The sequence below is a fragment of the Dermacentor variabilis genome, chromosome 6, assembly GCF_050947875.1.
Source record: "Dermacentor variabilis isolate Ectoservices chromosome 6, ASM5094787v1, whole genome shotgun sequence".
Lineage (NCBI taxonomy): Eukaryota > Metazoa > Arthropoda > Arachnida > Ixodida > Ixodidae > Dermacentor > Dermacentor variabilis.
The window spans coordinates 53003097-53020424 of NC_134573.1; the positions used below are offsets into that span (position 1 = coordinate 53003097).

Consider the following 17328-nt stretch of genomic DNA (forward strand, 5'->3'; position numbering starts at 1 on the left):
AACCAAGAGCCCTTATGTGGGTTCCGAGAATGTGGAACTCGACCGCCCCATACTCCTAGCGGAATTACGAGCAGCCCAGACACATATGCGGATTACATCCGCTCTCGGCCCTGATGTCATCACCAACCGCGCCTTAAACAACTTGGAAATCCAATCGGTCATTCAGCTTACAAACTATGTGAACCGGTGCTGGCACTACCAGACCGATCGACAGAATCAAAGATTGTACTCATACCTAAACCTGTAAAGAAATGAAGCCCGTGCTATCTCTTTCCCATTTCAATCACATCCTGCACAAGGAAGCTTATACAGCATGGTATACTGAACTGCCTTAATAATTACTCGGATATACAAGAACTCTTTCCACCAACAATGTATGGCTTCCTCGAAGGGTTATCTACACAGGACAGCGTGGCAGAGGGACAATAGTGGACCTCGGCCTTTCCAAAGCCTTCAATAAATTAGGTCATGAGGCTATCCTACAGAACCGCTAATCCACCGGGATTGGAGAAAAACATTCAAGTACATTAAGAACTGCTTGACGCAGAGGATGGCAGAATTACATACAGGAATTGTTAAATCTTCGTGAACCATATTAGGCGCACACGCACGCCACAAAGGACAGTGCTCTCAGCGTTTCTTTTTAATGTACCCATGATATGACTACCTACGGAGCTCATTAAATTACTGAACCTCCGTCATAGCTTCTATGCTGTTTATAATGCACTTTGGGTGAATAAGAGGAGTGATGTTAAATTTGAGGTACTCTATAAACAGCAGTGGACGTTATCTAAGCATACATCGATCACAAAGGACTTTCATGCTGACAGCCCAAGTCGAAGTTTCTGCGTAACCGCCCCTGGCGGAAAAAGAAAATTTCCCAACTCGCATCAACATAACCGTACAAGGCAATATAACTCAGGAGATTCAGACCATCAAGGAACAGGAGTCATGCATCCAAAACAACCACCGAATTGCTGCAACCATAAAGCACTTGGAAAGCGCACTGTAAAGACCCTCAGGCAAGACAAATCAAAGAAAGACCTCGGCCTTTAACCAGGTATCTCGACGACCAAAATTCTTATCCTAGGAGTCCACGAAAGCTTGGACGAAGTTTACACTTTTTGACAGGTTGAGAAGGGAAGAGTTGACTGGATTTATAGAAAAGTAAGACAGGTTTGCTGAGTGGCAGTTGTGGCACCCAGGTAGGGCAGCCACTCATGTTCCCATAAAGGGCAGGGGGCAGTAAACCCCACTGCGGGGACAATGAAGTGACGGGCGGTCGCCTCCCCCCCGGTATGCTGTAGGCTTAGGTGTGAATGGCGGAAGGAATGACGAGCTATTGTTCAACACAGGCTCGTCTCACGCGGTCTCACAATGACTCTTCGTTGCCGCGAACGTCACTCTTCAAGGTTTTCTTTGAACGCGACGCCACACAAGTCGAGAACGGAGTCAATTGGCTATTATTCAAAACTAAAAGGAGGTTTGCCGACTGGCGGTGGTGGCGCCAGAGTCGGGTAGCCACTCCCGTACCAAGACGTAGAAGGGGGCAATGACCCTCATGACGGAGACATCAAAGTCATGCACGGTCCCTACGACGTAAATGAAGCCACTCTAAAGGCCCCAGAAAAGCGCCTTGCATCACGACACACGGGAAGATCGCAATATCCTTTCAAAGCCAACTCGCTACCACCTAACAGATGCAAGAAGCACTTCCCTATAATCTTCGCGCCCACCTCACAATAATACCTGTCCGCCGGAACATGTACCCGGAATTCCACCAAGCTAGGCTACAAGGCAGAGTCAAAGCATCATTGAGGCATTATAGCCCCTCCTTCACTCTTGTCTATGTGGACGCCGTGCGCTATCACAACAAACAAGCAAAGTCGGATTTCACCACAGACCATCTGGACAATACAGAAGGCTTTGTAACCATCTCTCGGAAAAGAACAGTAGAATCCGAGGAGATCACGACTGCCATAGCCATCCCACACTGAATGTGCAACCATAATCAGTGATTAGCAGTAGGTGATCGCAGCCTACAAACACGAAATAATTTCACCCTCTGCACTGGAGATCTGATGAAACACTCGAAACAACCCATCCATTCGCTTAATTTGGACACCCGCCCATACCGCCCTCCGTGGACATGTCACTGCACAATTTGTCACCCGAGAACGAGCTGGCCAGGGAGGATGAGATGAAGGCGACGCCACTGTTGGACATGGAAGAGTGGCACCTACATACTCACATCACGCAGCATTGCAGATTTTCCCAATTGGCATGCTCCCTTGGACAACACACACTCACAGAGTATGATGAATACCATTGTCGGTGTCTTTAAAACAGTACTTTCTCATCCCCATTACGTATGCAGAGATACTATCCGGATGGTTACCAGAACAGCTTTCAATGGTGCAATAACCCTGCAGCTGATAGCGAATCATGTGGGCACGTCGTGAACACCCCCCTACGCAATTAAACACACCAAGTGAGAAGGACATGGAGACTATGTTAACCAAGTCCATACACAAAACGCAGCACACCGCGGTCGCCAGAGTCCAAGGGTTTCCGGCCACCTCCTACTTAGCGACATAAAAAAATTTAAATAAAAAATATTTCTCTGTGCTGAAACACTTATCCCAAACAAAGACAACAGACTTTACAGCATCCACTCACCTATACGACGCGCAGTAGTGAAGGATATTTTCTCATTTAGCAGGTAGGCTTTACTAGTGTCGTCGAATTTGCGCAGTTTATACCGATTTTACTGTACTCACCCCGGTGCTCTTAGATGAAAGTTGCACATTCGCTGAGAGCCTCCTTTATTACCTGGCTCAATGCCTAAGATTTATTGTCTGTGAAATTTCCTCTGAACTTCGCCTGGTAGACTGAAGATAACTAAAGTTCATTATTATTATCATGTCACTCAGCCATTCCTGCCTGAGTTTATATTGGTGCACAGAACACAAGACTCAAATTGAAGGTGGAGGACGAAACTTGGTAGTTTACCGAGTGCTCTTCAAAGCTAGGCCTAGCTGACTGTTGCAGATTTCCCCTATGTGCGGTTTCTTATCATTGAATCTTTCCAGCCCTCTCAACTTCTGTTTTACGGGAGAGTTGTCTTATTCAGTGCATTTTAAGTTTTGACCCTTCGGCAACCTTTTTACCCTGAACACTCGCGGCACCACAGTGCATGTAAAATTGAACACTAATTAGTCATGCATTTATCAACCAAATTCTAATTCGCACAATTTAAACGCACCGCCGTGTAGCACCCCAGCACCATTGCTGTTTTTGTAGGTATTGCTGGCTCTGCACTCAAAACTTTTTGCACGTATTCTCTGCATGTGATCATACAAGCCTCGGCCGTCCTATAGTTGGTGTTGGCTTGAGTCAGTACTAAATTCAATTGCCTCTCTGAAACAATACATAACAAGATAGAAACGGTGTTAGTAATAACTGTGCCTTGTCGCAAATGTTTCGTTTCTAAATTACACACGTTACACACTGAAGTGAGATTATTTAGAAGACCAGTATAGTTACGCACGTTTTAGGGTTTCGTGCAAGAGGTGGCCTCAGGATGCACAGTCCAACGGCTACAATGACTATCCTTTCCGAATGTTGTCAAGATGTGCCATGATTTGGTTCGATCAAAAGTGAAATAATGTAAAGCGCTTTACATCAAAAAGTACATACTGGAAGATTAGAAAAAAATAGCACTGGGGTCTACTGGTGTGAAGACGCTGATCAAAATACCACACTAATTACATTGCAATAATTATGTTTACCGTAAGAAGCTTTCTGTGTAGATAGAATGCCCTCGGTAAAGGCGAATGCAGATAGTTAACTTTTTGAAGTATGCCCACCTGAAAACTTATAACACCGGGATGTACGCGTATTTGTATTTTGGAGAATTAAGAAGAAAACAAACGTAATAAATCTATATAACGTTGATCATGTCTGAACGGGATAACTGTACATTTATTTCGCTTGTTTTTTCCAGGCTTTTGCATCGTGATCCTATGATCCCTTCGGTCAACATGTTCCCCTGGCTTTTGTGTTAATGTCCACGACTACTGTCAAAAATTACGTGGCGTGCCAATACCACGATCTTATTTCTGAGGCACGCCGTAGTGGGGGACCCGACAAATTTGGATCACCTGCTTTTCTTCAACTTGCACTTAAAGTAAAAGACTGCTTTAGCGCATTACGCGCCCATCGAAAACGGGCCACCGGGGCAGGGATTCGATCCCGTGACCTCGTGCTTAGCAGCCCAACACCGTAGCTACTAAGCAACTCCGGTGGGTGACAAAGGCATTTAGACCGCAGAACTAATAATGCATGTAATGAATACTTCCACAGGAACACTAGTGTCTTTCACCAGCTTAGACATGTTTATTTTTGTGATTTCGTGTTGTTTGAATACGTCAACATAAGAACTCATGTTACTGTAATATATCTGTATTACTTTTCTTTTAAACAGGGTGCGCATCGCTTGAGCGCATATTCATAAATTAGGAGATGAATAGCCGAGTAGTAAATTAGTGAAAACACGCGAAGAACTCCTTGAACAAAGGTATCAAAAAAAGCGTGAGGGGCTTGGGACATTGCAGAAACATGAATTAGTGTACCTAAATAAGAAAGCGCGGCATCTCAACAATAGGCTGCAGAATCAATGGCTTGCATGCTTTCTTTGTGGCCAATACGGTCTCAAATTTGCTGAATGGGCACCGTGCTGGTAACCTGAGTTCCAGACGAACAGATTGTGTGTCCCTCTTAATGGCGAATCGAAACGTCGTGTCTTATTCGCAGGTACAATCACCCGGAGAACTTACGTTTCCACGGGGCCGACGTAGACGAGGCTGTTCTCGCAGAGATGCACTTCCTGCGATCCAATGGTGGGGGCGCTTTGGTAGAAAATACGTGCCGCGGCATGGGACGCAACCTACCACTCATGCGCCGCGTAGCACGGGAAACGGGCCTTCACATAATCGCTGGCACGGGTGAGCGAATCATAAAGAAATTAGCGCTGAGCGGAGCGGTCTGTGTTGAAATTCCGCCTGTTCGCTGTGCTCTTTTTCCGCTTATGAATATGCAACAACATGAGTGTAAAAGTGCATGTAGATATTCTAGTGTACTTAACGCAAAACCGGGTTTACTAGTGTACATAGCTCTGGCAAGAAAAAGAAGAAAAGAAAAACACCAATACGCCCTGTACCGTAAATGCTGTGGGAAGGGCGTGGCCCGACAGCGCACACTAACGGGTCCCAGTCTTGGCCACCCGCGCCAAAGAGTGTCCCGCCGTGTTTCACGTTGCATCGCTGACTCCGATGCCGCTCATCATGCCGGTATTCCGATATTTCCCACGATAGTGCGAATTTCTTATAGGATAACAGTTCTTTCTCTTAAGATAATGGATCTGAGCCATACGAACCACTCATCGGGGGCAATAAGAACAAGAACACTAAGTTTTCAAAGCTTTCATAATTACTTTACGTGTGGTCTGATGTAGCGTGCTTGTACTCCTTCCCATATCAAATAACCGCTGCACAAAGGATGACAAATATATCGCGCTCAGGATTTGCCTGAGCTTAGCTATTTGTGCGGCCATGTTTTGCAAGATGTAAGTGGTGCTGGAAAGTTTGCAGACCACTTGTCACCCAGCGGGGGTGGGAAAAACGATGTCCAAGGGTGGTCGTTCTCTTGAACGCATCTTTACATAATCGCTTTAGATGCAAAACATTCCTGTTGCAATTTGCTGAAGTGATTGCACAGTGTCTTCTTCTGATGCGAAATTTAAAAGGCCCCTCCAAAGTTTTCGATATGATCCGTAATTGTAAAGCCTCATCCGAAGATCATTCTACTGCAAGAATGTTAGAATGGATTTATTTGGACTGCATGTATGTAGAAGAAAATCAGCGAGTGCACTAGAAGTGCACTGGCTGAACACGCCGAAGCCACGCAACAATATTTCAACTGGATCTAAGCTTCAGTCATCGCCCAAGAACTCGACAAAGTAACAGTAACTCGGTTTCCAGACTATCGAAACAACCGCATACACACTTAATCGAAATGATGGCAATCTCCGCCCAACATGTGCAAGATGCCTGAAGTGATTATTGACGCGGATTTAAGCTGAAGGTTTTTTGCCTCTCAGCTCAGTGAACAAGCTTCCGTGCGGAAGCCGAAACGCTTAAAAATTTTTTTTGAGAACCGTATTTTGGTCTGTGTTCTCTATTTTATTCCTATTACGCTAAAATAATTCAGAATTTACTCGTAACCGGACATAATCAAGTCTGCTTCAGAAAGGCTTTACAATAAAATTACTCCAACGCTTTAGCGCATTGGGCCATGGATGGCCGCGTGGAGCGAATGAATAATTACGTGCGCGCGCGCACCGGTGCTGCACTCATTTCAGAGGCCACGTCCAGCCGTTCTGGGCGTGCCGCTAGATGGCACTGCGTGCGCAGAGTGATGCGCAAACGAAGAACGTGGCTGCAGTCAATACCTCGCATGACTCGTTTCAGCGACGGCAATAGGATGCGTCGCTTCATTGTCTATGTGCTTATTTGCATTAGTGCGGACGTTCATCATGAGATATATTCTGCTGGATATTTATGGTTTCAGATTTAACAGCGGGTTTCCGGAGGCCTTTTCTTGTGCATAGCGTTTGTACGTTCTAGGGCAATTACCCAAATTTTCACGTTGCTGCCTGTTCGTGAGCAATCCAGCGCGTTTGTCAAGCTCAAGCGGTAAACCTGCGATTTGCCAACGCTGCGGAGCAATAGCTGCTCCGAGAGAATGTGTGCAGACGTTTTCGCTGAACATATGGCATGTTTACGAGATATACACCCGTGAGAAAATGTATACGGACCACAGTGTCACCAAAAAAGCTGAATATATTCGTAATTAACACACATAAACGGAAACTGGCGTATTCAGTAGAAACTTCGTAGCGCCAAGTTTGGACTGCAGCCTTTAATGTCAAGTTGTATTCACCGACAGAGGAGAAAATAAGTTCTATCATGCAATCCCGGGTCTTAATACTTTTGCTAACGGGTGTACATTGGTGTTATTCCCGGTGACGAGCCCATTACCTGCCTGCACTACAGTTGTTACGTGCTTTTAAGAGACTCCACCTATGTGTAGGTAATCAATTTTATTATTTCTTAATAATTTTCAGTTGCGCACTCTCAATATAACAATTGTTCATTTCTAACTATTTGGCAACCTCTTGCAAGGCGTTTGTGGAAATAAAGTACTTTAGCTCCATCCGTTATTTTATTATCATGGCCGAAAACGAAGGGCCGTATGAATGAAGATGAGAAACTTTTATTAACATACGAAAGGCTCACCTGTGTAATAATACTAATGGGACTGGAAGACGACGTGTCCGCGGGGTATTCCTTTCCCGGGGGCGGATGTCCAATTCTGCGACAAAGGTGAACAGCGCTCGCCCGACGTTGTCAGACTCCGCAGAGACGCGAATGCATTCTTTGAAGCTCGTCAAGGGCCCCCGGTGCTTCTGTCGCAACGCTTCAAGTACGTCAAGTACTTGAGGCGTTGCGAAGCTGCCCTTTTGTACATGTGGGTAATCCGTTCTCGGTTAAACGAAGTCCATAGTCCTCATATAAATCAGTATTGTACAGCCGGCTTGCTACAGCATGTCACATAATATTGCGATACCTTGAGTGTCATTCAAAACCCGTTGTTGCGCTTTTTTTTTTCTCATTCGGTTGACTTTTTTCCTCCACACGAGTATTGGATTTGCTTATGCGCATTCTCGCGGAAAGAGCAAGGGCACTGTAGCAGCAATAAGTCTTCAAGTAATTTAGTCTTGACCTCAAATACAAGTGCCTGATGCTTTTGCTCTAATTCATATGACCCACAGACAGCACCGTACTTTGTAATTTAGAATGTCAGTTTGTAATGGAACCGCACCGTGATAAGGAAATCCGATCTACGGAACTTTTAATAATGTAACAAGGTTGCTTATTCTGTCGTTGTCAAGAAAGGTAAAACATTACGAGATATTGTGATATTACTTTTCATTAGCGATGTGACAACTGACTTTGTTGCTTTCTTGCTGTTCTTGTTTTGTCTTTCTTAATTCAACGACTACTTTTTATTTCTGTACCCAAACCCCGGTCCGCATAAACTTACGGTACAGTACTTACAGTGTAGGGCAGCCCGAAAGGGCTGTTCTGTACTGATGATGCATAAATGAATCGTGAATGTTGAAAACATGTTGGCCGTTACGTATGGAAAAGTTGCACATAGCAATAAGTTTCTCTACACAAAATTTTGTTGCCGTTGATGTTCATGCTATTAGCCACGCTTTCTGAGTACTTCCTTCTGTAAAGTAATAGTTCACGTTACTTTATTGCAATTGAAGGTTTATGGTACTTCGCGTTGGGGGAGGGGAGTTGCTTATCTCTCATCTGGACTAATAAAAAAATGGCACGAATAGCATTCCACATGCCTGGTCTTGCCACGGCGAGCACCTGAACCGTATCACCTTAGATTACTCGTACAGCAACTTCAACTCTCTACTATTCTTTAGTCGTAGCGCTGAAATATTCGACGTCACAAACGCGGCATTCAACAGTTATTTGCAGGATTTATCTATGCATCATAACAAATGACTGGTTTGCAGGCTACTACGTATCGGCCAACTACGGCAGCTCCGTGTTGACCAAAAGCGTGGAAGACCTTGAGCGGGAGTTCATCGCCGACATCACCGAGGGCGCGGATGGCACCGACTCCCGCTGTGGTGTGCTCGGTGAGCTCGGCTGCACCTGGCCTCTGCACGGTGAGAATGGCGTTCATATTCCTCATAGCAATAGAATGTAATGTGGCAGGGTAGCCTCTGTCATGTGGGTGCATCCTATTCCTGTATAATATTAAAATAATTGAACCGACCAAATTAAGTAGATGGTATGAAAGTAGAGAAATATATAGACCTAGTGCTCGTAGCACACACTTTCTTATAGCTCGCACGGAGCGCCGAGCAAGTATCGACTCAAAGGTTGTCAAAAGCTATACGTGGGTCCACTATTTTCCGTTCGTGTCTGAGAGCTATCGCCTTGATTTGGACCAGCAGAAAGTACGGGTAGACTACATGCGGAATCTCGCATTACCTCATCGGTGACAGCACTTGTTGCAGAATGACACCTATTCAAAGAGCTCAACATTGACGGCACAAAACAGCCATTGAATCATCAGCGCATCTTCCCAACATCCGTGCTTTCACTAAAGAATCTTCTCGGGCTCAGTTTATTTTTCACATCTTCGCCGTGTTTGCTAACGTACAGTACAACTCTGTGGATGACATGGCATATACAAACTCATTTTACTAAAATGCAGTGCTAAGTCAAATATCTCGAGTGTATTCCTCACAATAACGGGATAATTTCCTTTCTCTGAAATTATTTTCAAGTTGAATGTCGTCGTTTTATTCAGCATGAAGATAGTTTGGTGTTTTGGGGAGAAACCGGTTAAAATTTAGGAACCATATTACACTACCGAAGATAATGTCAGGCGGACCAAGGGATTTTGTCATTTCTCCAGCTCTCCATTGATCTTTGTTGTTCGTTTCAGATTTTCACATTGCTGGAACCTTTTGTTCCCTTTGTAATTTATTATAGTGTATTTTACAGATAAATATTGCGTTGTTTTCTGCAGTAGGAGGAGGATTTACCGCATGCCTACAAATACATGACTGGTTTATTCCATCGCCCAGTTCGGAGAAAGCAACAGTGAAAACTTGCACAACTCGTTTGCTTTGTGCACTGAAACAGTAAACTGGGTAAAAATACCCCTGCTGAACAAGTGACTGTTGTGCGAATTCTAAAATTATTCCTCGCAGAGTTCGAGGTGCGAGTGCTGCGAGCCGCCGCATCGGTGCAGCAGTCTACGGGCTGCCCGGCCATCATCCACCCTGGCCGCAACCCTCAGGCGCCAGCCGAGATCGTCAGAATTTTCGCCGAGGCCGGCGGAAAGCTGCGCCACACTGTCATGTCACACCTGGAAAGTGAGCGTAGCCAGTTTTCTCACGTAGTTTCGCCTTACATTTGACAGCGGTAAATATAGTGTAGATAAGCTCAACTTTAGTTTTCTGAGCTTCTATAAGTGTGAGGCCAATGAGAAAGCAGAATGCGATCGTCACCTTCGCAAGAAAGCCCAAGGCTGTATTTCGGTAAAATATGCTTGTCGTTTGTCAATACTATTTTTCACAAGGCGAAACAAATGTGCACGCACAATAGCAGGCTATTATGCAGATCCCTTAGCATATACCAAAAGTTCTAAAGCGACTGTTCTTCCAACATAGCTGTGCAAAAAAGTTTGTTATAGGTTAGAAACATAATTACATATATCATGATATACTAATACCAAGTCATGATGCAGTGATCCTGTGTGTCTGATTGTTATTACATGGTGCGAGGCTTCACTAATGAAGCATAATGCAGGAAATTTAGGCAAGCAAGATTTACGCGCCGTGCCATTAAAAACGTCTCTACTTTTCTTATTATTATTCGTTTCTCTATTTATTGTTGCTACACAGAAGTAACTCAGGGTTCCCATATATCTAATAATTTTCCGAGCTAGCTGGCATAATGAGCATCACTAATATGCAAACTTCGCGTTAAGAAACTTGTTGCATACGAATATTTTTCTCGCCCAACCTTTCGTAAAATGTTTATTCGTGTATCTGCGTTGCAGGCTTGAATTCCGTGAATCTGAACTTTGGGATTACCATGTTAAGTAAAAACCGCACTAATTATACTAAACAACACGCCCATCCAATTTTTTTCGTGGCCTATGAGAACAAACACCATATATTACTTCGTTGTAGACGTTTTAGTGCCCATCTCTTTCGTTGAAGGGACACTAAGGCAAACATTGAATCAAGCTATGCTGATATATTAGTGCTCGAGAATGTATAAAACGTCAATACCATCGCGAACAGAGCCTTAATATTCGAGAAATAGTGGTAAATGCGGGGCATGATTAGAGATTTCTTGGGAAATTCACGCACTTGCCCAATAACGAAACCACCCCTCAGTTAAGTTCTATAATAGTACTCAATCACACGTTAGACAAAAAAAAATCGTGTACTATATGGTAACACGAAATAAAATGCAACTTGTCCAGTTCTATTTCATTTTTAGAAAAAGAAAGTCATTAATGTTACCTTTGACAACGATGCGGGTGGTCAAAACGTTTCGTTTTCGCTCAACACGGCGCCGCCCACGCTTTCGTGTTTCAACTGTTTAATTATCGCGTAGTGCTGCGCTGGTTTTGCTGGCTCGCGAAACACGCACAAACTACAAGTGGCAGATAACTCAACTTCCATGTAATGTCGAAAGATGCTCGAATGGTCTACGCCTCTTGACCAAATAGCAGCTGCAGTGGCGATTCCACCGCTCTGTTTTGGCTCGGTACCATCGTCTGTCGGGTGTCATTTTACTCACCGACGGCTGCAAAAGGTGGTGATGGCGTATGCAACGTCTCCAATTTCCCAGTTCGGGGGGGGGGGGGTAGATTTGAATCTCCAAAAAGGTATTCGGTCCCTTCAAATGCAATTTTCTCGTAAACTATTTCCTTGGCACAAAACTAGCGTTCTGAGGTTTATGAAATGAGTGTTAAACATTTCACGTCGACTTGGTATTTCTCATTTGTGTCCCTTTAAGCTTGTCACTCCAGCGCTTTTCCGTGTTACTGTTTTTTTGTGCCACCGTATACCTAGTCTCGGACTGGTCAGGTGGACGAAAGAAGTTTGCCTAGCTGCCACAATAAACTGTATATCCACTCATTTGTTGGCCAAACATATGCCGACTTAAACCAACTTAACGCTACCATTGCCTATGTATGGACGACAATGTTTTGAAGAGTGCGACAAGGCCACATCTGCTTAAGATAACTATAACTACGATCCCTACGATAACTAAGTACTACGGCACCCTTGCGATGTCCATATCGCGGGAGCAAATGTCAAATAAACATATGATATTATTACGATATTATCGGGAGATACTCAAGAGACGAGCCGCCGCGAGAACGACGATGAAGTTGGTCTCTGCCTTCGCGCGGGCGACTGTCGGCCTGGCTGTCTTGTTCCAGCCTAAATAGCCTGTAAATAGCCTCTTTCGTCTGTGTCTTTCTACACGTAACATTCAGGTGGAGGTTAGTGATCCCCATCCTCACCATGGAACTCCGAAGTGGTCGGTACATCGAGCCTGTCACCATGCCTCCAGGTGACGAGACCGCCTCTGCAACGGCTTCGTCTTGTCCGACTGCTCCAATCGTCACGGTTCCCCAACATCGCGACCCTGGTGTGTTCTCTGGCCTGGAGAGACAGGACGTTGACGACTAGATCAAGCTCTATGAACACACCAGTGCTAATAATAGGTCGGACCCAACGATTATGCTGGCGAATGTCTTTTATCTCGGTGGCACCCCACCCGTGTGGCACCAGCTACATGACGACGAGATAGCCAGTTGGGACAGTTTCAAAGAAAAGCTACAGGAACTGTTTGGTGACCCCATTGGCCGTAACGTTGCCGCGAGAAAGGCTCTTGCGTCTCGTGTTCAGACATCTACAGAGCCGTAGGTTTCATGCATCCTCGACGTCTTGGCTCTATGCCGCAAAGTTGACGATGCTATGTCTGAAGCACATACCGTTTCACATGTTCTACAAAGAATCCCCGACGACGCTTTCAATTTGCTTGTTTTCGGCAACGTCTCGACAATTGACGCCATCATTAAAGAATGCCGTCGCCTTGAACAAGCTAAGAGCCTCCGTATCAAACACCACATCACCACCGCACCTTTGGACCTTCTGTTCCCTATACCACCCGTTATGAACCCATTGCCGCTGATGCCCCTGCTCCGAGCCTTCGATCCGGCCGCTCGACCTCACTTCGACGCCATCAGTCTTGTTCCCGTCAACCCCGCCGCTTCTCTTCGCCGCCTATCGCGTCCGGAACCCAGCCGGAAAACTAGGCACTGCAGCTTCTGGAGGTGAAGCTGCGTTGTCGACCTGGCCCTCAAATCGTTTGCTCACGTTACCTACGAACAAAAACCTTCTTGACGTGGACGCTGACGGCTATCCTGTCACGGCACTCATCGATACAGGCGCAAATCTTTCTATTATGAATGCTGCCCTCCGACGACAACTCAAAAAGCTCCTCACCCCAGCGCCGGCACCCCGTCCGGGTTGCGGAAGGCGGTACTGTGCCTATCGTCGGCATGTGTACGGTACGTGTCAGCATCACCGGCGGCCACATTCCTGTCCTCTTTACCGTGATTGTTCATTACCCCCACGACCTAATGCTCGGCCTCGACTTTCTCTCCGTGCATTCTGCCCTTATTGACTACTTTGCCAGTATCCTTCGTCTTGAGTTGTCCATTCTCGCAGAACCTTCTGAAGCACCCCAGTGCCGCTTACGCCCTACCGGCTTTCCTCGCCTGTCGCCAAAGTCAATAGCCTTTATTGAGCTGTTGTCTTCCCCACCACTTCCTGATGCCGCGTATCGTCACTCCTCTGCTAGACAATCCACTACATTATAACGTTACCGTGACTCACACTATACTCGCTACTACTGCCAACCACACTCGCATGCCTATCTTTAATTTTGGATTGGCCAAGCAAATTCTGCCGCAAGGTAATGCCTTGACAACGTCGATTGTCTCGGCGACCTTCATGTGGCACCGTTATTATTCTTACTGGCGATGCTACGCCTATTTACCAACGAACGTATCGAGTTTCGGCGTCGGAACGCCGAGTAATTGAAAGCTAAGTGAACAAAATGTTAGACAAAAACCTCATTGAGCCTTCTTCGAGTCCCTGGATGTCACCTGTGTTGTTGGTTAAGAATAAGGACGGCACATGGTGCTTCTGTGCAGAGTCCCGTCATCAGAACAACATTACTAAGAAGGATGTCTACCCGTTCCCAAGTATTTCTCTTCTATTGATCTTCAGTCTCGATACTGGCAGATTGCTGTTGACGATATGGACAGAGAAAAAACCGCGTTCATCACACCTAATGCCCTATACCAATTTAAACTAATGCGGTTTGGATTATGCAAGGCCCCTGCCACCTTTGAGGGTACGATGGACTCCTTGCTCCAAGGTTCCAAATGGTCCACATGCCTCCGCTACCTCGACGACGTCATCGTCTTCTCGCCAACGTTCGAAACTCACTATGAGCGTCTAACATCTATACTTGATGCATATTGAAAGGCGAAGCTGCAACTTAACTCGTCCTAATGCTGTTTTGGCAACAGTCAAATTACACTTCTGGGCCATCTCGTTGACGCTTCCGGAATACAGCCTGATCCCGACAAAACTCGCGTTTTCCGAAACTTTCCGGTTTCGAAGACAGCCGCCGACATCCGAAATTTTGTTGGACAATGCTCGTACTTTCGTCGTTTTGTTGCAGATTTTGGAACAATTGCTAGACCCCTCACTAATCTTTTGAAGAAAGCCGTACAGTTCTCGCGGGGAACTTCAGAAGCAGTTCTCTCGTTTTGTCTTCTCTCGTCTCGTCAGTCTTCTAACCTCACCACCTATTGTCGCCCACTTTTGCCTTGATGCTCCTACAGAATTGCGTACAGGTGCCAGCGGTCATGGTGTAGGTGCCGTCTTAGCCCAGCGTCAGCGTGGCCTCGATCGCGTTATTGCTTATGCGAGCCGCCTCCTAGCACCACCGGAGCGCAACTATTCCATTACGGAATGAGAATGCCTTGCTGTTGTCTGGGCGTTTGCGACGTTCCGTCCTTACTTTTACAGTCGCCCTTTTTCCGTAGTCACTGACCATCATGCTGTCTGCTCGCTCTCATCGCTAAAAGATACTACAGGCCGGCTTGGTCGATGGGCTTTGAGGCTGGAAGAATTTTCATATTCCGTAGTCTACATATCTCGACCACTGCACCAAGACGCTAACAGCTTGTCGCGTTACCCTGCTGGCGACCCTGACTCCTCTAATATTGCCAGTGCTGCTTGCGTACTCTTTGTATCACAGCTGCTTCATGTCGCTGACGAGCAGCTTCGCCGACGAGCACTCATCAACCGTTTTGAACACTCTCCGACCGATTCTACTCAACGCCTCTTCGTCCTCCGCAACGGTACTCTGTACCGTCGTAACCTTCATCCGGACGGCTCTGAGTTCCCACTTGTCATACCTAAACACCTCCGCTCTACCGTTCTAGAAGAGCTTCACGACGCACCAACGGCAAAACACCTTGGCATATCTGACCGTGACCGTGTACGTCGCTGTTCTTTCTGGCCGGGCCCTGCCCGTCCCGTTCACAAGCCAGGCCCTGCCCGTTCCGTTCCGTTCACAAGCGGCGACGTTACGTCGCCGCTTGTGAACTTTGCCAACGACGCAAGAAGCCTTTCCAGCTCCCCTCTGGTTACCTGCAGCCGCTCGACATCCCTGCCGAGCCTTTCCATCGTGTTGGCTTAGACCTTCTCGGCCCATTTCCGGAATCTACATCAGGAAACAAGTGAGTTGCAGTCGCTGCTGACTGCGTGACCCGCTACGCCGTAACCCGCGCTCTTCCGAGCAGTTGCGCAACTGATGTTGCGGACTTCCTTCTACATGGTGCTCTGCGTCAGTTGCTAACAGACCCTGGCCGTACGTTTTTGGTCAAAGTCATTGACGACATCATGCGGGCCTGCTCCATATAGCATAAATTTACCACCTCCTGCGACCCTCAAACGAACGGCCTCACTTAGCGTTTGAACCGCACCCTTACAGATATGCTATAGAAATACGTTTCAGACGACCACCGTGACTGGGAGCTGGCTCTACTGTACATTACCTTTACGTACAACTCTTCCCGTCTCGGAACTGCTGGCTTTTGCCCGGTTTACCTTTTGTATGACGGAGAACCAACGCTACTACTAGACATTGGGCTTTTGTCCACCACAGCTTCAACTAGCGCTTATGCCCGTGATGCAATCGCCCATGCTGACCGTGCTCGTCAACTTGCGCGCGTTCATCTACAAGTGCCTCAAGACAAAGAGAATCAACGCTACGACCTCCGTCATCGTGATGTCCATTTTGTGCCCGGCAACCGGGTGTTGCTTTGGTCCCCATAGCGTAAAGTTGGCCTTCGTGAGAAACTGCTTTCCTGTTATGCAGGCCCATATCGCGTGCTCCGCCAAGTGACCGATGTAACCTATGAAATTGTTCTAGCCACGCGCACTACGTCCTCCGCTGTGTCCACTCTCCACGCGCCTTGGATATTTAACAGCACCATGACGGCGATTTTCCTGCCGGGAGGGGGGGATGTAGTATTACGATATTATTCGGAGATACTCAAGAGACGAGCCGCCGTGCAGCCTGGCTGTCTGGTTCCAGTGTAAATAGCCTTTAAATAGCCTCTTTTGTCTGTGCCTTTCTACACGTAACAATATGATCGATAAAGCCGCAGCGCATATTGTGAAACAATCGCTGCACATGTTTTTATGAAGTTCGTAACCGGAAGCTTTCCTTTTATTTGTGTACGAGAAGTTTCTGATAGCAAAAGAAAATCGGCTGGCTGTGTTGAAGGCACAACCGCAACGGGAAACGTGAAGTCCCTAGTGCATGATGAAGGTTGTGCATGAGTACTAGAGTACAAAAATGACATTACCAAATTCACAAGTTACATTTATTCACGCATAATAAGTTGAACGTGCTTAACATATGTTGAAGCAAGAGGGTGTCTTACGGTTTGCATTAGGAGTTGTGTCCGCTCGCCATTTTTAGGCAGCCTACTTGTTCTGCAGGCGTTCGTTCGCTCGGGTACAGAAATGAGCCCCTCACCACCACCTGTAGCACTCACAATTGCCCTGCAACGCTCAAACCCACTGAACACGTGGATGGTTCTAACTCCTGCGCTTCTATCAATGTCCTTTGTTTGCGCTCCCTAAGAGATCCGTTCCGCCCTGTAAAATAGTAGGATGTTCCTCTACCATGGTTCCCTAATCTCTTCGCGCTATTTATTGGCTCTATGTATCGAACGCGGGGGCGCTAACGCCTTGGAAGTCTGAGGGCGAAAAAAATGAAGGCTTGTGCGCCTTGCAACTTCTGATGAGGATCGGTTTGAATTTGATGAAATACACACCACTATGCCAAGTGAGCTGGGAGGTGAGCACTGTCGCTCAGATCGACATGCCTACGGCATTGCTGTACCTCCTTGAACTCTTAATGAGAAGCTGAATTTAGTTCCATTTGCGTCATCTGCGCTGCAAGAACAGCACTGTCTGCACACTCCATACATGTGTCATCAAGCAATGGCTTTTTAACTTATAACAATGATTTTAAATTAATG

The 17328-nt window shown here is 46.3% G+C and overlaps 1 protein-coding gene across 2 annotated transcripts in view; it reads left to right on the plus strand.

Moving 5' to 3' along the window:
- Positions 1–17328, plus strand: part of LOC142584793 (N-acetyltaurine hydrolase) — a 52531-nt gene that overhangs the window by 28132 nt on the left and 7071 nt on the right. For both annotated transcript variants that reach the window (XM_075695061.1, XM_075695060.1), the window contains exons 3-5: positions 4816–5006; positions 8660–8815; positions 9872–10036. In XM_075695061.1, the coding sequence (XP_075551176.1) occupies positions 4816–5006; positions 8660–8815; positions 9872–10036 (512 nt within the window). The remainder of the gene's footprint in view (positions 1–4815; positions 5007–8659; positions 8816–9871; positions 10037–17328) is intronic.